Source organism: Pipistrellus hanaki (assembly GCF_964339955.1).
Source record: "Pipistrellus hanaki genome assembly, chromosome: 1".
NCBI classification, from domain to species: domain Eukaryota; kingdom Metazoa; phylum Chordata; class Mammalia; order Chiroptera; family Vespertilionidae; genus Pipistrellus; species Pipistrellus hanaki.
The window spans coordinates 121994453-122018050 of NC_140503.1; the positions used below are offsets into that span (position 1 = coordinate 121994453).

Below are 23598 nucleotides of genomic sequence, written 5' to 3' on the forward strand. Positions count from 1 at the left end.
CAAATAACAAGGGAGTGACTGGGGCCTCCATGGTCAGTGACATGGGCACTGGTATTCTTAGTATGACAGCTGGATTGTTTTTGCATAGCTTTCATAAATACCTGTTTTTTCCAGGTTGACTCAGTGATAGTTGCCAGTTTAGGCCCAATCCCACATCTTCCAAAAGGTCCCAGATTGGAGGGGGTGCAGGCTAGGTTGACAGACAAACCCTCATACCAGTGCACGAATTTTGTGCACTGAGCCTCTCGTATATCATAAAAGGAAACTTAAGAGCTTTGGAACATTTGAACTGTAATAATATATTGACATTTCAACCACCTTTGACAGTGTTTTGTTTGGGTGCAGATCTTCCCATCATTCATGAAATGTGTTCCTTATCAAGAGGAGGTGGCCTCACAGTGTCAGCAGGACAGCTTTGTATCTGACATGGAGTGGTGGGCACACCCTGGGCAGCAGGCGTCAGGGCTGCCTAACTCAGGAGCCACCATCACAAGAATCCATTTCCTCTCGTGTTTATCCGTTTGCCATTTTTGACCATTTACTTTACTTTTTACTCAGTCTATTCTAAATATATTTCCCCATGACTTGCTCTTATACATGTTTTCTTCTCACTCACACCATACTTACTCCTGACTTCCTTCTTCTTTTTCTGTCTTTCAGCTTTTACTAATACAACCAGTTAGCTACCTTGTTCTATCTTGTGAACTCAGGTCTTTAGACCATGTTGAGTCACCATCATCCCTGTTAGGCAGCATTCTTGTGCAGCCCCATCAAAAGCACCTGGCAAGTCTATAGATCAGTTATTTGGATCCTGTCAGCTGTCACTACAGGGGTGACAAAGAAAAAAAATAAGTTAATTTGGGCCTCATGGCCTTGGATAGCAAGCCTCTGGAAAAAGGAAATAATAAGAAACAAGGGTCAAGAACAAGAAACTAGTTCACTGATAGAACAACCTAATAACTAAATTTGAGGTGTAGCAAAGTGCCTTATTTTTTCAAGTGGAATAACTGAAATCCAGATTTCGCTTTCTCTATTTTACTCTACTATCCTCTTTCATGTCTGCTCTAAAAAAAAAAAAAAACAAAAAAAAACAAAAAACAGTAAAAAGTGGCAAAGATCAAAATGCCATGGTCTAAACACAAAATCAGTAACTGGGTCCTCTGTTCTTATATAGACTTTTTATCCTTTAAATCTATTTTTTCATCCAATTTTTCATCAGAACTCTGCTGCTCCTAAATACAAATTTAATAGACAAGGGCCTGAGAATTTTGTTCAGAACTGTAGAAAGTAGATGAAGTTCCCTCTTGGGCCTTATCAGTTTTCTGCCATCACAAAACTCATTCAACCCTGTGTAGGAGAAGCAGATTTCATAAAGAAAGGAACAAACTTCTCCTTTATCTAGTTTTTAAGTCTGAATATTTTAAAAGTTATTTTGGTAGGCTTCTGGTGGTCATGTATTATTTCAATTACTTATCTTCACAAATTTTTAAGTTAATATAATTATAAGCATGGCATGTTCTACACCTAAATTATTTTAGTTTAGAAAAAATATCTTGCAAGGTCATTTATTTATCTGTGGCTTGGGTTCCAAAGAAGAAATTTATTTATCATGGAGGGGGGGCAATCTTGGAAGTAGAAAAGGATAGAAAATTCTTCAAATAAATAAGCTGCTTGTAACTTGAAATGTCATCAGTATGTTTGGTATTACTATCACACAAATATTCATTTCATACTTTTGGAATATAAAAACCCTCCAAGTTGAAGATTAGAAATAAGTGTTTATTCTATCAGTAAGTGTCCTAAATGTGTCAGCTAAAAGGTTTTTTTTCAGTTCTTTAGGAAAGCTTACTCACCATCAAAATTGAACTTTTACAAAATAATATATAAAGGCTAAGGTTCTAGTCTCAACAGATTTTATGAGGATAAAAATAGGAACTAACTCATTTTTTCCAACTATGGGAAAATTACGGGGGGGGGGAAGCAATTATATTCTATGGTTATGAGTGATTCTTAGAAAAAAAAATCATAGCATCTCCTTGTTTCATGTATTTAATTAGTGCATTTTTTATTCTTTGCTCCAAACTGTTTCTTTCATCTGACAAATTCAAGAAAATTAAAATTGTACTGATGAGGACATATGAGAAATTTAATCTTGAAAGAAATAAACTACAATGAAGTATCATTGTGATATTTTGATATGAAATCATAAAGATATTGAGCATTAAAAAGCATAATATTTCTATCATTTAAAGCAGCCTATTGGGGAGAGGAAGACACATTTTTAAGGACTCACCAATGTGAGTGCATTGAAGCCAACCTAGTCCGTTGATGAGAGTTGATGTTCTTGTCACAATAAACCTGAGACCTAGGGTATTATCAATGACCCATGCTCCAAGAAACCAAAGTTTTTAATCACCCATAATCCAAAAAACCAAGGTCAAAACCAAGAAGTGAAACCAATTTTTTTTTTATATCCCGCATTTATTTAAGCAAACCAAGTTGTAGATAGGAAATTAAAGCGTTATAATGTTTTACAAATACAGAAAGAAGACACAGAATAATAATACCCTGAAGAAAGTGCATCTGAGAACATAGTTCTGTCTCCAGAGGACACCTGCAGTGACCACACAGAAGCCATGGCTGACACATCCATCCATCATTCTTGTTAGTACATCTTTCAGTAGTTCCAACAGATAATTTAGCAATTTGCTTTAAAACAAATAATACTGCTAATGATTATGGTGGCCTTGAAGGTTTTGTGAGTACCTACACTGCACATACGTGATATTAGGTATAATGTGATATTTCAATGCCGCTGTACGTTAGGCAGGGGAAAGAATGCCTTATTACACAATCACTGTGACATCCACTAAAATGTGAACTAGTTTGCATAGGTTAGTCCTTTGGGCAGCATGATGTTGCTCTAGTCCACCAAGGCTTTAAGATTCACAGTAAAGAGGAAAAAATAAACATGAATTAAAGCATTTCTACAAAAATATATTTTAATAGCTGTTGTTAACAATTTGTATAACAAAGGCCAGATTATATTAACAACATTGGGTTGTTTCTTCTGTGAGCTCCTTCATTTTAAAAACATCGTTTCCTTCAAAACTGTGAGTTTTCAAAATTAGTAAAAATCTTGCAAATTAATTAAAACAATTCTACCTATTTTGAAGCAAATAAAAACCAAACTGCACAGTGATTCAATTTTGCACTTTTATCACAAGTCAAACACCAAGCTGCCCCACGCAGTGCCTGTAACAATGACATGCTGCTGCTTCCAAAACGCTCGCCATTCATTGTGTGGACACTGAAGAATGGGACTATAATGCAGATTTCTCTTTTCCTTTAAGTGAAGCATTTTTAATAGCACTGGTTTACAAAGAAGTAAATACTATGCAAACTGGATACCATATATCTATCACACACACAAAAACATGGACTTTCCATGAATACAGTAAAGTAACACGGACAACTGGGGATGAGATTTGCCCTGGGGACCCTTCCAGGCCTGTGGACTCCAGGAGCCTAAGCATCCTGGAATGATGTCCACAGAAGCATTATACAATGCCATGATATTTTAGATCATCAATAGTTGACAGCGGTCTGGAAAGGGCCTAATGGGCAAGGAATACTTGAAAAGGAGACTTTCATTTGTCAGTCGTTCACACAGCTTCTTCCTTAACTAAAGCTTTCTCAGCACCATGCCATGTTACCCAAAGCAAGCACACTCCAGCCACTTTTACACTATCAGATCAGAAGCAAATAGCTAAGATATCATGAATTTGTGAAGTGAGTTTCACCTTGTGTAATGAACTCAGCCTCATACTATAGGTATTTTATATCTCAAGCCTAAAATTAATGTGTATGCAGCTTAACTATATATAAATCTACAAAGAACCATTCAAAAATTGGTGGAAAGAGTCAGTATTTTCTAAATTTCTAAACCTTTAGAAGTAAAATATAATCACCTATCACCCCTTCATACCTGTCAGGAGCGTCTTACTTGCCCACCACAAAAATACCAATCATGTGTAATAAAATATTACTATAGGGTAAGCAGAAGCTTGGTTTTCTTTCCCAGACCGTAGTGGACAAACAAGGGTAATCAAAAAGGCACCTATTTTTGTATATGTCTACATTATAATTTTGGTATAAACTATATCTACTTTATATAGAGATGTGTTATTAAAGGATCACACACATTTTCTTTGTCTTTTCATTAAAAACATTTCACTGGAGTCGGACAAATCTAAAAAAAAAAAAAATACACCTCTTCAACTTCCACTGTTTTAGAAAAGTTGGCTTCCCAACCCCTAAAGTGTTACAGAGCTCAGCACAGAGAGGGTGAGGAGAAAAAGACTGTGGCAGAACCAGCAAAGCCGCATCTCTACCATCTTCAAGCAGTGACCCTGGTGGCAAGGGAGGGGGTGGGCTGGTCTCATTCTACTTCACACAAGGTGCTCTTGGAAATTGTGCTTGCATATTCTGGGGTGGTGTCTGGAGGTGGGAGGGAGGCCTGAGACGGTGTAGGGACATCTGGCAACCAGACAAATGCTTCAAATTGGGCTACACTGCCAGTGTGAGATTACAAGAAGACACACAAAGAAGTCACTTTGCCACAGATGAGAGATAGAAAGCTTCCTTGGAGACCAAGAAGTCATAAAAACACTCACTACAAAAACTGCTCTCTCCAGAGACACGTGATCCACATACAGCTTTGTTTTTGAAATCTTGAAGAGTCTATCCAATTGCTTCTTGTGCTTTTGCCAGGCTGGGGGACATGGGCTTAGAAAAGCAGGTGCGTGCTCTCGGTGCTTGGGCACCCACGGTCTTCTGTAACTTGATTTGTAAAAGGCTCATCTCCTAGACCCTCGTTTAGCTGCCAGCGTCATGTATGCTGCCACTTGCCAAACTGAAGCTGGGCAGGGGCCGTGTTGAAAGGGGAAAAGCTATTCAACAACGCAGTTTTGAAAATGACTGTGTAAAATAGCACTTTGGTATTATACACACATTTCCTATATTTCTGCTGAGATGCTTAATATCCTGACAAGCTTTAGTGACAATGACAACACTATCAAGTGAGAGTGCCAGAACCATGTGCCATTGTGTTCTCCCTCGGTCTTTCCTGTAAAATAGCCTCCCTCTGGTTCAATTCTGATCAGATCTCAATTCCTAAAGGCTGCAAGCAGAAACATCTTGCTATGCAGACATTATGTAAAGCTTATGATTTAGAAGAATTATTCCCCAAGTAAGTATTGACTTTTACACTCAATGAACCTGATTTTGAAACCAGGGGATGAGAAAAACAAAGAAACACTAAGCTGCTACTTTATGGTAACTTTCCATTATACTTATCATTTTAAGTCAGTTTTCTTTGCATTCCCTATAAATGTACCTGTCATGCCCTGACCGGTTTGGCTCGGTGGATGGAGCGTCGGCCTGCGAACTGGGGGGGTCCCTAGTTCAATTCCAGTCAGGGGCATGTGCCTTGGTTGTGGGCACATCCCCAGTGGGGGGTATACAAGAGGCAGCAGATTGATGTTTCTCTCTCATCAGTGTTTCTGACTCTCTATCCCTCTCTCTTACTCTGTGTGAAAAATCAATATAAAGTATAATTTTTAAAAATTGTACCTGTCCTACATTTAGCCTGAAAAATTTAATCAACAATGACTCCTTTTTTTTTAATCATGAAAAGAAGTCTGTGTGAAACATAAATATTTACTTACTGGTATAATAAAACTGAGCAAGCTCATTTCCCTCACTTTTAATGCACATAAATTTTTGCAAGAATATTGCAAGTTCAGTTTGTGTTTGTAGGTTTGTGTACAGGACATAAAAACTGATATGGGGTTTAATCAATCTAATCATGACCTGCCATTTGAATGATAGAAAATCAGTCAAGCTGCCTTTTCAGTAAAGCTCACTCAAAAAAAGTCTCTAGCAATTTGCCTGAATTTTTTCTCTTCAATTTTATGCCAGTGTCATGCATATGAAGCTTGTGTGCAATAAATTTCATTCTATTTACTCTTTTAGCTAGATAAAATGAAACTACAGATTTTCAAAAGTATTTGCTAAGCTTTCAAGGTGATAATAAATTAATGTTTGCCTTTGGACTGATAAACATTTCAACAAAATATATTTTGTTAATTCCTTTGATTATATGGTCTAAAGAGATATCCCCAACCCATACATTTTATCACATTTTTGAGACTTTGCTTTTTCAGTTTCACCTCAACTATATAGTTAGATCCTACGTGAAAGCTACCCTGTTGCAGGTCCCTATAAATGACACAACCAGGAAAATGCAGCTGCTGATGGATGTTAATCTCAGGTGATCTTGACTGCGGACTCAGGTGAAAGCCACGACCCGCCAGCAAAGGCTGTAGTCATGGCTGTGAATCCAGAAAGAAACTGCAAGGTCACTCCTTTGAAAATAAAAATCTAACAACAATTCCATTTTCAGTGAACAACCTATAATGTACCCAAAGTCTCTGATGACATTTCTGTCTCACTCTCTGAATGTGATTGAGAAAGTAAAAAGCAGAAAGTGACAAGAAAGTCTTTCTTTTGCTGGTTTCAGTGGCTACATTTCCATTCCAGAATGTGAATACCTTTTCCAAAACAAGAAACCAGACATCCAGACACACACACACACTCATATCTCTTTCTCTCTCTCTCCCTCTCTCCCTCTCTCTCTCTCTCTCTCTCTCTCTCTCTCTCTCTCTCTGACCAGTCACTTTCTGTTCACTGGTTTTCTCTAGCACACTTCCTATCCCACTTTGTCACTGGCTCCTGTTAAGTTTGCTTAACTTTTAAATCAGCAGCGGCATTAAGTTAATGAAAGCTGTTCAATAAACACCTAAATCACTTATTTACTAGAGTATGCAACTATTTCCTAAAGTGTACATCCTTCAAAACTAGAGTGCAATGCAGCAGGAGAATCTCAAGCAACTTTTCAAAATATGTTTTTCTGATGAGCTGACAACTAGAGGAAAGGCTTTTAGAGATCAGCCGCTCTTTTAGATCTAGTAGGAGCGACGGGCAGGGCAGCTGCCTATGTTACAGAAGCTTGAACCTACATGTCATGCAGCAGGTGAAGGTTATCGGGGAAATCAGAGAGAGGGCCTGAATCTGCCCTTCGCAGAGCAGCTATGACGTTATTTGGTCCTGACATTCCGTGGAGCCAAGCACACGTGTGGGTCCACAGAATGTGAGTGGAGTGTAGGCTACATCTTGGTACAAATAAGAAATAAACAGACCCAAGTTGGCCAAGGAAACAAAAACATTTCTTTGCTCAGTAGAAGTTTCTAGGTCCCTAAGGCCACCACTCAATATAATTTTAACCAAACTGTCATTTTGCCATTGCTTACTTTATTATTCTAGATGATTTTCACTGGAGCTGGAAATTGCCTAATGACTCCAAAGCTACACAGTTTTTAAATTACTGGCTGTGTTGCTGAATTAAGAGAGTTGGCTTCTGGTGATTCCAAAGTGACAGCTAAGAAGTCGCAGATACGTGTTACATTTACAGGACAATCGACATCTCTATTAAAGTCTACAAAAATACATTTCCCAGAAGGGTTCAGTAGCCAATCAAAAGAAACCAGTAATACAATTAGCAGCACCAGGTCTCCAGACCTCATTATTTTGTTTACAGGAACTACTGAAAATGCTGCTGCTCTCAGCCCAGAAACCACTCCTTCCTCCTGGTACCTGTGTGTCTAATTGTTAACGTAAGGGTAGGTTATTGTAAAATAACTGCCAAGTTGTCTTAGAAGTATCATCTATCTTTTAAAAAGACTAGGTTTAGTATACATTAGAGTAAAGCTCAAAGGGCAAGGGGAAGTGATTAATTAACGAACTCAATGTAGTTTGCGGGGAGCATCCCGGTCTTCCCCGTCCTCTGCACCGTGCCGTACATCCAGCCGTCGTCGATGGGCTGCACGTTGACGATGTAGTCGCCGTCCCTGAAGGAGACCTCATCTTCGTCCTGGGCGCTGTAATCATACATGGCGCGGTAGGTCCTCTGAGGAAAGGAAGGCAGGGTCACTGTGAGCACCAACACAGTCATGGCCACAAACGCCAATCCCAACAAACCAACCCGCTCATGGAGCGACTATTAGGAGTGTTTCCAGGGACATTTATTTCTGGAGAGTTGTACACCAGAGCCTCGTGTTCTAACTGTGCCCGTCTCAGGTTTACGAGGCGAGCAGAAAGCTAACCTTTGGGGGCCAGCTCAGGGACAGAGCAAGCCACCAAATACAATTGCTAGCCTGTCAGAAAGTAAGCTTTGAAGTGGTGAAGTCCAATGCCCCCCAGAGCTGTCTCGGCTAACCTCAGAGACATCGGGTGGCACAGATTCTCCCCTAGTCCACAGTCTTCACAGAATAAAGCCTGCCCTAGTGGCAGGCAGATCCGTGTCACTGCCAAGCCCCTGGCAGAGGCAATAAACTTTTCTTAAGCAAGTATTTAAAATGTTTTTCCTCTTAAAAATATACAAAACAAATGAAAGAATCAATAATATACTCATTTTTTTACTTTTGTGTCACAGTGGTAGAAAGTTAGCATATATATGTTCTAAATACTAGGGTACATACTACTATGACTAAATCTTTACTATAATGAGGAACATGTCTACTTCCTCACTTCAATGTATGTTACAAAACTATGTCATCAATACAGTATAGTATTAGCATAAATCAATGGAATAGGATAGAGAGCCCAGAAGTAAACCTATGCATATATTGTCAATTAATTTATGACAACGGACCCATGAATGCACATTGGGGAAAGGACAATCTCTTCAATAAAAGGTGTTGGGAACACTGGACAGCCACATGCAAAAGAATAAAAGTGGACCACTATTTTATACAATACACAAAATATTAACTCGCAATGGATTAAGGATTTGAATGTAAAAACTGAAATCATAAAATTCCTAAAAATAAAAAATAAAAATGGTCTTGGCGATGATTTTATTTGACACCAAAAGCAAAGGCAACAGAAGCAGAAAATAAATGTGACTACATCAAACTAAAAAGCTTCTGCACAGCAAATAAACCAGCATCAAAATGAATAGGCAACTTACTGAATGAGATAAAATATTTATAAATAATATGTCTGATAAGTGATTAATATTCAAAATATAAATTGAGTTTTACCATACTTGTTTTCATTTAAGCCAAGAGTTTAGCTGATATTAACATCAGACAATCCCAAAATCAAATGAATTCATTCCCTGAGGAAACTGGCTGAGACACAAAGAATTTTAGAGCAACTAAGGTAAATTTCAAACTGCAGGGGTCGGTGGGCGGCACCCCTTTCTAAGATCTCAAAGGGCCAGTGACTGTCAGTTGCTTGGAGAAGCATTTTCAGCATGAGTGACAACATTTGACATCAAATGACCATGAACAGCGCTTCCAAACTTGACATTTAATTAATGAATTAATGCTTCAAGGTTTCCAATGGGAGGATTCCAAGACATGTTGGCTCTATCATTTAGGTTTTAGTGGCCATTTTGATTAATATCAAGATTAATTAGTTAATATGATCAACTATTTGTGCTTTACAGACATGAAGGAAGATCATAACTGGCTAACACCAATAATAAAATAATAATTAGGGTATTGTACTAGTAGAATCTTTATATTTCGTTGTTTACATGTTTTCACATCATACCTTCCCTTCTCAATAGTTTATCTCTATGCGTCTTTTGCTTCCTTCAAAAGGGTTGTACTAATGACAGCACATCATTTATCCTTTATTTAAAAATGCACATGCCCATTGACAGATGAACAAATAAAGAAGTGGTACCTATATGCAATGGAATATTAGGCAGCCATAAAAAAGAATGAAATTATGCCATGGGCAATAAAAAATGGCTTAGAGGATATTATGTTAAGTGAAAATGTCAGTCAGAAAATGATAACTACTGTATAGTTTTGCTTATATGTGGAATCTAAAAAAACCCAAAAAACAAATGAACAAATAAAACAAAATGGCCTCATAGATCCAGAGAACAAAGTGATGGTGCCAAAGAGGAAGAAGGGTGGGGGAGTGAGTGAAATAGGTGAAGGGGGATAAGAGGCACAAACTTCCAGTTATAAAACAAGTGAGTCGTGGAGACATAATGTGCAGCACAGGGCACTTAGTCAATAATACCGCAGAAACTTTGTATGGTGGTGGATGCTTACTAGGCTGTGTGGTGATCACAATGTAGAGTAAGTAAATGTCCAATCACTATGTTGTACACTGAAACTAAAACAATATTGTATATCAACTATAGGTTAATAAATGATAAATGTTAAAATATAAAATAAATTAGAAAAATTTTCCATGCGTATTCATATTTTGGAGATGAAACGGGAACACTGGGCAAAAAGAAACACTTCAAACGCACACTTACTAGATTTGGTGAATGCTGCATCGACCTCATGGATGACAGGCTGGTCTGGTGCATGTACCCGTAGCCTTGGGAATGGCTCTGCTGGTAGGCTCCAGGAAGCACAGGTGCTGCGCATTAAAGACACACATGCATAGGTTCCGTAAAGCAAGTCTCAAAACCCCGCCTGCCCCCTCAATTGACTTCATGCTCTGCTAGCATCTTCTGAAACAAAATGCCATTTTTCAGTGCAATGTGATATTTGGGTAGTGATGTGATAAGCAATCTCTAAGTTAGTATAAATTCCGTAATGAAGGACATGTACAGGGAATCAGTTAGACATGCGGTTAACCATATTAGAAATAGTTCTATAACTCCGTTGCAGTTGCTATGTTAAAATAACACAGATACACACACAAAAAATGAATTTTCCATAACCTCTTGACAATATCACATTTCCACTTGGCCATGTGATCCTTTTAGATGTGTTTTTTTGCTTTTGTTTTTTTTTAAGAAAAAAGATATTTAAAGAAATGTAACTGCACTGTCAAACCAATGACAGAGCATAAATGTTTTCACTGTGTGCTTCACACGTGAGAGGATGCTCTGATCATTTCAAGACCTACAGCTGAGTGTTACATTCACAGAGATGATAAGCACAGCATATGTTCACCAACATCTGCTTGTTTAGCAGTTAATAAGTCTACACCATTAAAATAAACTTTCACTTAGAATATATGAATTTTCCACTTTTTTTGCAGTAAGTCAAGACTGAATCAATCAACTGAAGCTGTTGCAAAAGAATGTCATAAATATTGTCACACTATATTGACAAGAATACTATCAAAATAGTATTTACCTAATTTGTGCTGTTCTCTTTGCTAATTATTACATTTAAAAGACATAGTTACCGCTTTGAAGAACACTGAATTCTGGAGAAATCAACAGAGAAGCTGGATAAAACCCCACAAAATCAGTAGACATATGCTTGTGTGTTTCTCAGGAAGTACTTTTCAGTATGGTAAGCAGAAATATGGGCTTTAAATGAGGGCATTCTAGTAATATGCCCTTTACTACATTTTCAATTAATAATATGATACATTAGTAAAACATGGAATACATGTGCTGTAAAAATCCATAACAGGTTCCCAGTTTTGTTCAGATTGAGTAAAGTGATTATTGTAGGTTGATTATTCAGGGCAGTGTTTATAATAAAAGAATAAAGCAGATGTAACTCTTGGGTGTTATGAATAATTAATGTTTTATGAGTGGCACATTGATTCTAATGATATATGAGAATATCAAACTTTAAAGAAATTTAACCATCAGAAAATTACAAAACATTAATGTGTTCTCCTGATGATAATGACATTAGGTTGAAAGGGGATTTTTAAAAATAGTTCTTGAATTAATTCATATTACAGTGTTGTTACAAAATAGTCCTGATTTAATATCTAGATGTGGCATCAATGAGAAATTGCCAAGATATTTGTTAGGATTTGTAGTACTTTATAAAGTTATTAAAACATTAAACTTCAAATACTTCAGAAAATAGCACTTTTTAACATTATCAACTCAATTTAAATAGTTAATGTCAAGAGTTGTCGGAGATATTGTCAAAATTCACTCATGAAGAAAAATAATGAAATCACCATAAATAACTAGGCCACCTAATTAGTTGAGTCAAAGAGCCCTTCCTGTGTGCTGGAAGCTGGACTCATTGACCATTTATTCACTCCCTTGACTCTCGGCAAATATTTACTGAGTGAGTTCATGTGTGCACAGGGCTTACTGCATTGCCTGTTATTTAGTAAACCTCCACAGATGTTAACAGGCATCACTCCCCGCTATTTTCGAGACATGCCAGGGCCAACAAAAACCACTGCCCTCCTAGAGCAGCGATGGCCCTGGACGTCTGCCCTTTGCCCAATTAAAGAAATGGCTCTGGATACTTAGGGCTTTTCCAGTTAAATACATTAGTCAATAATTCCAACTACATATTCCAGACTGACACTTCTCAAGAGGTTTTTATCCATTGCACAAGTCATTTCATTAATTATTATTTTAATGTACTTATAAATACTAAGTAAGGTTAAATAAATAACCCAGTAAAGTTAAAATAAAAATTAAACATTTAATCCTTTGTTACACTATTTAACTATGTCCTTTAAATTTTTATGCACAAAGTTAAGTACAACCATCTCAAAATATTTTGGGGGAAAAACAGGAAAGGACAGTTAAAAAACACAACATGAAATATATAATACTGTCTCAGATGGTGTAATATGTTTATGTTTAGATAGCTTGTACCTAATCCCAGTTAGAGCCCATCAGTACTAACAATTCAAGAAGGTTGTTTAACAGAATTCTCTAATTTCGGCTTTTAAAAATCAAGTATATTCATGCCTACTCAATTGCTCAAGTTTGACCTTAAGAGAACCTTTTGTTATTGTCAAATACCAGGAAATAAAAGTAATGCATTTGTGCCCAGCCAGTGTGGCTCAATGATAGAGTGTTAACCTACTATGGTTAACAGTTCCATTCCTGTCAGGTCACATGCCAGGGTTGTGGGCTTGATTCCCAGTAGGGGGCATACAGGAGGCAATTGATCAATGATTCTCTCTTATCATTGATGCTTCTATCTCTCTCTCCCTCTCCCTTCTTCTCTGAAATCAATAAAAATATATTTTTAAAAAGGTAATGTATTTGTCCTAAATATGCCTGAGTTTGAGAGAGCAGGAATGAAAGTATAGAATAAGAAACCATGGAGTATATATAATCATATCTAATCCTTATGACTTCTCTTCATGCTTCTGTTGATTATTTCCATTTTCCTCTCTGGATGCATTATTTAGTGCAAGTTCCATTGGGGTAATTGAACTTTGATATCTACTTTTTACCTGGTACAGTGAAAGAGTTATTAGGAAGCTCCTATTAGGGCTATGAAAAACATAACTGAGAGCCCAGATAAATCAACTTACTAAAAGCAAATGCCAATTTACAAAGAGGCACAGGGTAAAAGGGGGATAAATGGTGATGGAAAGAAACTTGACTTTGTGACATGAACACACAATACAATATACAGATGATGTATTTTAAGAGTTGTGCCCTTGAAACTTATATAATTTTACTAACCAGTGTCATCCCAATAAGTGCAACTAAAAATACATAAAAAGAGGCACAGAGATTGCTTTTTGTTGTGTTTCGTTACGCAAATGCTTTTTAGAAAACAAAACAAGCAAAAGGAAATTGGAAACAATGGCTTTGGAAATTGGGTTTATTTGGTTAAAAGAAGGTCCATGTGACTTGGGAGATTTCTTCCATGAAAATAGGAAATTCAAAGTGTTGTGCAAAAGCTAGATGCCAGGCTAACTTCACAACAAGAAAGGACTTCTTATGAAGAGGAAAAACACAGTGCCCTCTTTATTAACCAATGGTCAGGTCCCGCAGGCATTGGTGTAAATGGATGATGATAAGGACACAACCATCTTACAACCCAAGAATTTTGAGTTTGAGGGGGTTTTATTTCAATAACATAAAAGTCACAACACACTAGCTTTTGTTATCCTAAGGGCAACATAAAACACAGAAGTGTGACTCACTTTCATTTCACATTGGTGAGATTTATTGACCAGAGATCCCAGGGTCCATTTGGAGTGTCCTGTAGTACCTATAAACCAAAATCTCTCTTCCACTGTGTAATAGAGCTCTTCCACAATTAGCCACAACAAGTATTTCCTATTTATTGTTTATTCTTATGATGGTAGACAAAACCAAGGTAAAGAAATAAGAAGCCCTAGCTGCTTTGGCACAGTGGCTAGCGCATCAGCCTGCGGACTGAAGAGTGCCACGTCTGATTCCAGCAAGAGCACATACCTTAGTTGCAGGCTTCATCACAATTGGAGGCAACCAATTGATGTGTCTCTTTCATACTGATGTTTCTCTCTGTCTCTCCCCCTCCCTTCTACTCTCTCCAAAAAACAATAGAAAAAAATATTCTTGGGTGAGGATTAACAAAACAAAAGAATTGGACATGAAGGTCAGAAAACAGAGAAAGTTTTTATAAAGCATCAAAATCTGAAAATGGAAAAATGAGGAAATACATGCAAATATACAAAAATTAGGGTAAATGATACCCCCTCAAAAAAAAAAAAATGAATCTACAATAAAAGGAGAAAGGACCCAAAAAGAAGTCCACTTTGGGGGAAGTGCCAAGAGTAGGTAAATGAAGCAGACTTTTAGTTATCAGAACTCCTCTTTTTAATAGATGCATTCCCCTACTTTTCAGAATAAAAATACAACAGCTGACAGGTTAACCAGGAAGGCAGTAAGTTAGCTCTGCACTGTGACACCACAACAAAGGTCTCCAGTCAGTAAAGATAAGGTGGAGGTTTTAAAAACTGCACCAATACTATAGGGTAACAGTAGGTGGCCAAACTCTAAATGCAAAAAATAAAAATAGTGCTATATTGATGCCTTGGCCAATTGGGGCTGCTATAACAAAATTCCACAGACTGGGTGGCTTAAACCATAAACATTTATGTCTCACAGTTCTACAGACTGGGAAGTCCCAAATTAAGGGGTCAGCAGGATCAGTATCTGGTGAGCTATGGCTTCCTGATTCAAATCTCGGTGTCCTTATGTAACAGAAGGGGACAAGGAGTTCTATGACGACTCTTTTATAAGGGCACTAAATCCTAAGTGGGGGCTCCCCTCATGACCTCGTCATCTCCCAAAGGCCCCCTCCTCCCAATAACATCACATTGGGAATTAGATTTTAAGGTGTGATTGTTGGTGAGGATGGGAGGGAAGACACAATGGCTATCTATAGACTTAACACAAACAGAACATAATTTGGGGTATTTTCTTCTTGAAAAATCCAAAATAAGGAGAAAATCACCAGAAGTTTTCCAATAAAGAATACAGGATGCAATAAAAGTACTGTCATTTAGGCTGTTTCCAAATCTTAGCTATTGTAAATTGTGCTGCTATGAACATAGAGGTGCATATATCCTTTCTGATTGGTGTTTCTCTTTTCTTGGGATATATTCCCAGAAGTGGTATTACTGGGTCAAATGGCAGTTCCATTTTTAAAATTTTTTTGAGGAAATGCCATACTACTCTCCACAGTGGCTGCACCAGTCTGTATTTCCACCAGCAGTGAAGAGTTCCTTTTTCTCCGCATCCATGGATTAGAAAACTGTGGTACATCTACACAATGGAATACTATGCTGCTATAAAAAAAGGAATTCTTACCATTTGCAACAATATGGATGGATCTAGAGAGCATTATGCTAAGTGAAATAAGCCAGTTAGTGAAAGAAATATCACATGATCTCACTCATTTATAGATAATAAAGAATATTACAAACTATGGAACAAAAATAGAGGCAAAGAAGCATCGAACAGACTGTCCAACTACAGCAGGAAGGTAGGGGAGGGTTGGGGAGTAAGAGATCAACCGAAGGACTTGTATGTATGTATATATCAGCACAACCAATAGACTCAAGACACTGGGGGCCGGAGGACTAGGGCAAGTGCTGGGGGGCGGGGGGTAGGAGAAGCCAGAAGAGGTCAATGGGGGGGGGGGGGGAGGAGAAAGAGAGAGAGATATATGTACTACTATTTTTAATACCATAAAATTTAAAAAATTATTTTAATAGTACTGTCATATTTTCTAACATTTGACTACAGTTTTATCAAAGACAAAAGGTTTTTTTTTTTTTTTTTAGAACAAAGAATTTCTATGTAGACTATTACAGGGGGATTGCTAAACTGAAAGAAAACAAATATAAAAGATTAACTAGGGGTACATATATCCTTTCTGATTGGTGTTTCTGTTTTCTTGGGATATATTCCTAGAAGTGGGATTATTGGATCAAATGGGAGTTCCATTTTTAAATTTTTTGAGGAAACTCCACACTGTTCTCCACAGTGGCTGCACCAGTCTGCATTCCCACCAGCAGTGCACGAGGGTTCCTTTTCCTCCGAATCCTCACCAGCACTTGTCATTTGTTATTTATTGATGATAGCTATTCTGACAGGTGTGAGATGGTACCACATTGTTGTTTTGATTTGCATCTCTCTGATGACTAGTGACTTTGAGCAGGTTTTCATATGTCTCTTGGCCTTCCTTCCATCTTCTTTTGAAAGGTGTCTATTTAGATCAGTTGTTCATTTTTGATTGGGTTGTTTATCTTCTTTTTGATAACCTGCAAGAGTTCCCTGTAAATGTTGGAGATTAAACCCTTATCATTGATATCACTGGCAAATATATTCCCCCTTGCAGTGGGCTTTCTTGTCGTTTTATTAATGGTTTCCTTTGCTGTGCAAAAGCTTTTTATTTTGATGTAGTCCCATTTGTTTATTTTCTCTTTAGCTTCCAATCCCTAAGGAGCAGTATGAGTGAAGAAATTGCTTTGGCATATGTCAGAGATTTTTCTGCTTATGAATTCCTCTAGTATTTTTATGGTTTCCCATTATATGTTTAAGTCCTCAATACATTTTTAGTTTATTTTTGTGTATGGTGTAAGTTGGTGGTCTAGTTTCATTTTTTTGCATGTATCTGTCCAATTTTCCCAACACCATTTATTGAAGAGACTGTTTTGACTCCATTGTATGTTCATGCTAATTGTCAAATATTGAGCATAGTGATTTGGATCAATTTCTGGGTTCTCTATTCTATTCCATTGTGCCAATACCAGGCAGTTTTGAGAACAATGGCTTTGTAATACAGCTTGAAATCTGGTATTGAGATCCCACCTACTTTGTTCTTCTTTCTCAGGATTGCTGTAGCTGTTCAGGGTCTTTTTTTTATTCCAGATGAATTTTTGGAAAGCTTGTTCTAGGTCAGTGAAATATGCCATTGGTATTTTAATGGGAAGTGCACTGAATTTATAGATTGCTTTGGGGAGTATGGACATTTTGATGATGTTGATTACCATTTGCAACATGGTATGTTCTTCCATCTGTTTATGTCTTCCTCTATCTCTTTTTTCAGTGTCATGTAGTTTTCTGCATATAGTTCTTTTTCCTCCTTAGTTAAGTTTACTCCTAGGTATCATAATGTTTTTGGTGCCATGGTAAATGGGATTTCTTTTTTAGTCTCTTTTTCTGTAAGTTCTCTATTGGTGTATAGAAATGCCATAGATTTTTTGGCATTAATTTTGTATCCTGCTACTTTGCCAAATTCATTTATTAAGTCTAATAATTTTTTATGGAGTTTTAAGGGTTTTCTATGTACAGTATCATGCCATCTTCAAAAAAGGACAGTTTTACTTCTTCTTTTCCAATTTGGATGCCTTTTATTTCTTCTTCTTGTCTGATTTCAATGGCTATTACTTCCAGCACTATGTTGAACAGGATTTGTGAGAGTGGGCATCCCTCTTTTGCTCCTGTTCTTAGGGGAAATGGTTTTAGCTTTTGCCCATTGAGTATGATGTTAGCTGTGGGTTTGTCATATATTGCTTTATTATGTTGAGGTATGATCTTTCTATTCCCACCTTGCTGAGAGTTTTTATCAAGAAAGGGTATTAGGCCAAAACCGGTTTGGCTCAGTGGTAGAGCGTCGGTCTGCGAACTGAAGGGTCCCGGATTCGATTCTGGTCAAGGGCATGTACCTTGGTTGCGGGCATATCCCCGGTAGGGGGTGTGCAAGAAGCACCTGGTCGATGTTTCTCTCTCATTGACATTTCTAGCTCTCTAGCTTTCTCTCTTCTTCTCTGTAAAAAATCAATAAAATATATTTTTTTAAAAAAGGGTACTAGATTTTGTCAAGTACTTTTTCTGCTTCAATTGATATGACAATATGATTTTTATCTCTCAATTTGTTTATATGATGTATCACATTTATTGATTTGTGAATATTGTACCATCCTTGCATCCCCAGGATAAATTCTAAGTGGTCATGGTATATGATCTTTCTGATGTACTGCTGGAGCTGATTTGATAGAATTTTGTTGAGGATTTTGGCATCTATGTCCATAAGAGATATTGGTCTGTAATTCTCTTTTATTGTATTATCTTTATCTGGTTTTGGTATTATGGTGATGCTGGCTTCATAGAAGAAGCTTGGAAGTGTTCTTCCTCTTCAATTTTTTGGAATAGTCTGAGGAAGATAGGTTTTAGTTCTTCCTTTAATGTTTGGTAAAACTCTCCTGTGAAGCCATCTGGCCCCAGGCCTTTGTTTGCTGGAAGCTTTTTGATGACTGCTTCAATTTTTTCCATAGTTATCAGCCTATTGAGATTTTTAGACTCTTCTTGAGCGCATATGTTTTGGAAGGCTATATTTTTCTAGGAATGTTGTCTAGGAATGTTTCCTCCAGGTTGTCTAGTTTGTTAGAATAGAGTTGTTCATAGTATTTTTAAATAATTCTTTTTATTTCTGTGGGGTCTGCTGTTATTTTTCCTCTATCATTTCTGATTTTGTTTGGGTCCTCTCTCTTTGCTTCCTGGTGAGCGTGGCTAGAGGTTCATAAATCTTGTTTATCCTTTCAAAGAACCAATTCTTGGTTTCATTGATCTTTTGTATTATTTTTTTGGTCTCTATGTCATTCATTTCTGCTCTGATCTTTATTATTTCCTTCTTTCTGCTCACTGTGGGCTTTTCTTATTGCTCTCTTTCTAATTCTTTAAGTTGTTGAGTTATATGATTTATTACCATTTTTTCTTGTGTGTGTGTTTTTTTTGTTTTGTTTTTGTTTTGTTTTTTTGAGGTAGGCCTGTAGAACTATAAACTTCCCTTTCAGAAATGCTTTCATTGTGTCCCATAGTATTTGCATTGTTGTGTTTTTATTGTCATTAGTCTCCAGGATGTCTTTATTTTCTTCTTTGATCTCATTGATAACCCAATCATTGTTTAATAGGATGCTATTCAGCTTCCAAGTGTTTGAATTTTTTGGAATGTTTTTATTATAGTTTATATCTAATATTATGCCATTGTGATCTGAGAAAATGCTTGATATGATTTCAATCTTTTTTAATTTGGAGAGACTTTGTTTATGACCCAATATGTGGTCTATTTTTCAAAATGTCCCATGTGCACTTGAGAAGAATGTATAGTCTGTGGCTTTGGGGTGAAATGCTCTGAAGATATCAATTAGGTCCATCTGATCTAGTGAGTCATTTAGAATTGCTGTTTCTTTGCTGATTTGATTTATCCAGTGCTGTCAGTGGTGTATTAAAGTCCACTACTATGATTGTATTGTTGTCGATCTCTTTCTTGATATCTTCCAGGAGTTTTTTTTATTGGTGTTTTATTTTTTAAATCTTCCCAGTAATTCAAATGGTCAGCCATGGTGATAAACCACTGAACTACTGTTGGCTTCCTTCCCTCCAACATGACACAAACTTAGGAGCATATGTGGCTCTGTTTATGCTATTCCCAAATTCTCTTTCTTTCCCTGAAATGGGGTGGAATATTTGTGTCATTCCTTCACCCCAAATTCATATGTTGAAACCTAACATCCAATGTAATGGTATTTGGAGATGAAGCCTGTGGGAGATGATTGGGTCATGAGGGTGGAACTCTCACAAATGAGATTAGTGCCATTATGAGAATAGGCTATCTTGTGAGGACACCAGGAGAAGACCACCTGCAAGAGGGGTCTCATCAGACCTGACCATGCTGGTACCCAGATTTCAGACTTCTAGTCTCCAGAATGATGAGAAATAGATTTTGGTTGTTTATACACACACAGTCTATAGTACTCTGTTATAGCAGCTGGAAGAGGATAACACACACCCTGACCCATGATTTGTTTCTAATAATTTTGGAGGCAAATATTTAAATCTGGGACTCAGGAAGCTACTTGGAATTCTGAGAAGATATCTGAATCAACAGAAAGCTCCCTGGAGGTTAATTTGGAAGCTAACATGGAATACTCCAAGTAAAGCAAGTACCATGAGGGGAACAACTATTAACACTTAGGGAAGCTGGCCCCACTGTCTGGAGGCTGACCAGAACAGAACCTGGTTGCCATCTGCAAGGAAAGAAGATTGCAGCCAAAAATTGCCTTTGCAAGTTAAAAAATTCTTTCAAACTAAGGCTATAGTCGTACCAATTTTCTTCTTCTAGATACCGCTATTGTCTTTGTTTTAATTTTAGGTAAGTTTTATCACTATAAAGTATTGCAAACCTCTTTTAAGAAAATGTGAAAATATGTAAGTACTTAGGTCTGTGCCCTGTGAGACTTAGTGGGGGAAAGAGCAAACACAGGATTCTGCTTCCCAAGGAATACAAGATATGAATACACTAAAATTTAAATAATGTAAATGACATGCTTACAACTAGGGGGACCAACTCAGTTTGCTCAGGACTTTCCCAGTCTCAGAACTAAAAGTTCTGCTTCCCGGGAACGCCTTTAACTTGGGGCAAATTGGGATAGTTGGTCTCCCTCCTTACAGTGTATCAGCCCCTTTGCTTAATGTGTCACATGCATAAACTGGTGTAATTGTCATCGTTTTATAGATGGAGACTGAAGATTAGCGATATTCCATAACTTTCAAAAATACCAGAGCTAAATAGAAGCCAGGATTCAGAAGCCAAAAATCTGACTGCAGAACCCAAACTCTTGACTATATCACACCAAAGTCATCTTGGAAGTAGTGACAAGACAGCATGAAGTTAACCTCCAAGTAACCATTGTGGGATTCGGGCACACGGAAGAGCCCTATGGTCTGGGAAGCAGGAAGCTTCCAGGAGCAGTGAGGACTCGTTCAGATGCTGGAATACTGGCAGTCAGCCACTCATTCCTGCTGGTGGGGCTGACAGGACTGAGAGGGAGGGAGAGGAAAAGCACAGCTTTGGGAGATGCACACTCAAGCTGGCTGGCCCACAGGGGCTACTCTGTTTGTCACTGGCCTTTTTTGTGGTAAACTTTAGAATGTCAACCCCATAAGAAGTTTATGTCTGTGCCAGAGGTGTGCCAGACCACCTCTGGGAGGAATTATAGTGAGAATGATTCATTTATTTTTGGAAAAGTAAGCTCAAATCCCAAAGAGTAGAATCACTTCTGGAGCAAAGGCTTTTAGATTTATTTTTAGTGTCATTTTAGCATCTGATAAGTCTCTGATGTGTGTGTTTAATCTTTGTTTCTTTTTCCCATTGCCAATGCTATCCTATTTTACCCAGAACAATTGTCATTCAGTCACTTTATACTACATGAATAATTTCAAGTCTGTGTTGAATTCCGGCTCCCAAATATAACTCCTACCACTTTCTCATTGAGCAACAAAGACACCCATGATGATTTCTCCTAACAATTTTCAAAATCATTTTGTAGAACACAGCTGCAAATGTTACACCCCCACTATTCAGCATCAGAATAGTGACAAGCTCTTTTCCCATAGACATGCTAAGAATTTAGCAGTACAATTAAATCCAAAAGATTATTTAAACATTTTTCCCTAAACTTAAGCAGTATTATAATGTTTCTTTAATCAAACATAAGTTGAATATTTAAAGATTTCTAATTACCCATTGACTGCAAAAGAAAATATACAGATTATGTACTCTTTAGAACTATGCTTGCGCATATATATATATATATATATATATATATATATATATACAAAACATATATTTGGTTTAGTTGTCTCAAGTAAGAACTTCTAAAATACTGTTTTGGGATTCTGGAGTTCCTAATTATTGAAAAAACACAAAACAAAATTTGTTATATTTTAAATTATTGTCCAGAAAAGGAGTATATTCTGATTTCAAAGCTAACTGGTTTGTGAATGTTCTCTGATTTGAATAGATCTAGAGATTTAAGAATATGTTATTTTGCCTCATAATAACCTAGCCAATTTATACCTACATCTAGATTTTAATTTCATTTTTTAGAAATTTATACCTACGTTTAGATATTAATGTGTATTTTTTTCTCTGATTTGTTTATAATTTTTACCTACGTAAGCCAAAGATAATCTCTCAGACCTGTCATTATAAACAAACCACAAATATAAATGGGATTGTCATTAAGGGAAAAAGAAATACTTTCTGCCCATATTACACAGTCTTTAATAATATTTTCATGGCACAAAAATCCATAAGGTATATATCTGTGTCTATACAACACACACACACACACACACACACACACACACCCATCCTAAAAAAGAAAGAAAGAAAAGAAATATACAGTATAGATACATTTGTAGTTTCCTGACAAGCACTATATAATGTGGGGCAGTAGTTTGAGAAGATGGAAGCAATAAAGAATTAAGAATAGCAGGTGGATAGGAACAGTTTCCATTTAGGTAAACCATATCTTCAAGTCTAACTTTTGGAAACAAATTATGCCATGACTAAAAAGTCAGCTCAAAGCAGATCCCCATTTTCCTTGGTGAATAAAACTGCACATATTGTATGAATCAATCTCACACAGGAAGATTCTTCATTCAAGTACAATAAGAGAAATTCTCATAATGTCATTGCAGAGGGTATTCTGTAAATACTTATTAAATAAATAATATATTTTTAAAGACTTAAAACTGGACTATGTATTTGCGCTTTTTTTCTCCTGTGCTAATCAATTCAACTCTTTGGGAATATCATCAATCCACAAGAAGTTCCAAAATATAGTTTTACATTAGACAGCTTTAGTGACAAGTCACATAAATATCACATATAGATATATCTAAGTGTTGGTTACATTTCTGAACAAGAAGGTAAATTTTTTTCCAACCAATACACATATATGAAACTGACTCAGTGTGTCCCTGACGTGATTTGAAAATAGAGAAATGTAAGGAAATGAATGTAAAGAACTATCTGGGTCTCATAGAACCCAAGCTCCAAGTTCAAGGTAAGTGGCTGAAGAGTCACAACCAAGTAGAGGTAGGGAGGTGAGCAATAGGTCATTGGGATCAAAGGACATTTAGACAGGACACAGATAAAATCCTAGATCTTAAGAGACAGACTTGTAAACAATAATTCCAGTACACATGGATCAGGAAGATGGTGGAAGATAAAGATCAAGAACCAGAAAGGATGTCTGTGAAAGTGTGGTGTGGGCAGATCAGCAGTATCTTAAGGGAAAGATTGGGCCATAAGGAGCAGGGGATCTGGCCACAGAGAAGCACCATGACAATAGCCCGGGAGATAGTGAACAAACAAAATGCAGAAATGCAGACACAGCCAGCAGTGTCCCTTCATGAAAATGTTAAGTACTTCCCGTTAGAGTCAGGATCCAATTCCCATGATCTACTAGCCT

The 23598-nt window shown here is 37.1% G+C and overlaps 1 protein-coding gene across 9 annotated transcripts in view; it reads right to left on the reverse strand.

Annotated features, from left to right (window-relative positions):
• Positions 1 to 314: 314 nt before the first annotated feature.
• NEBL (nebulette) overlaps positions 315 to 23598 on the reverse strand; it is a 368782-nt gene continuing 345498 nt past the window's right edge. For 8 of the 9 annotated variants that reach the window (XM_084868235.1, XM_084868233.1, XM_084868230.1 and 5 more), the window contains 2 exons: positions 10409 to 10515; positions 2461 to 8029 (listed from right to left, as the gene is read on the reverse strand). In XM_084868235.1, the coding sequence (XP_084724361.1) occupies positions 7853 to 8029; positions 10409 to 10515 (284 nt within the window). In that variant the 3' untranslated portion in view covers positions 2461 to 7852. Of the gene's footprint in view, positions 825 to 2460; positions 8030 to 10408; positions 10516 to 23598 lie in introns of those variants that run through there. The other variant, XM_084868229.1, reaches the window with a different exon arrangement.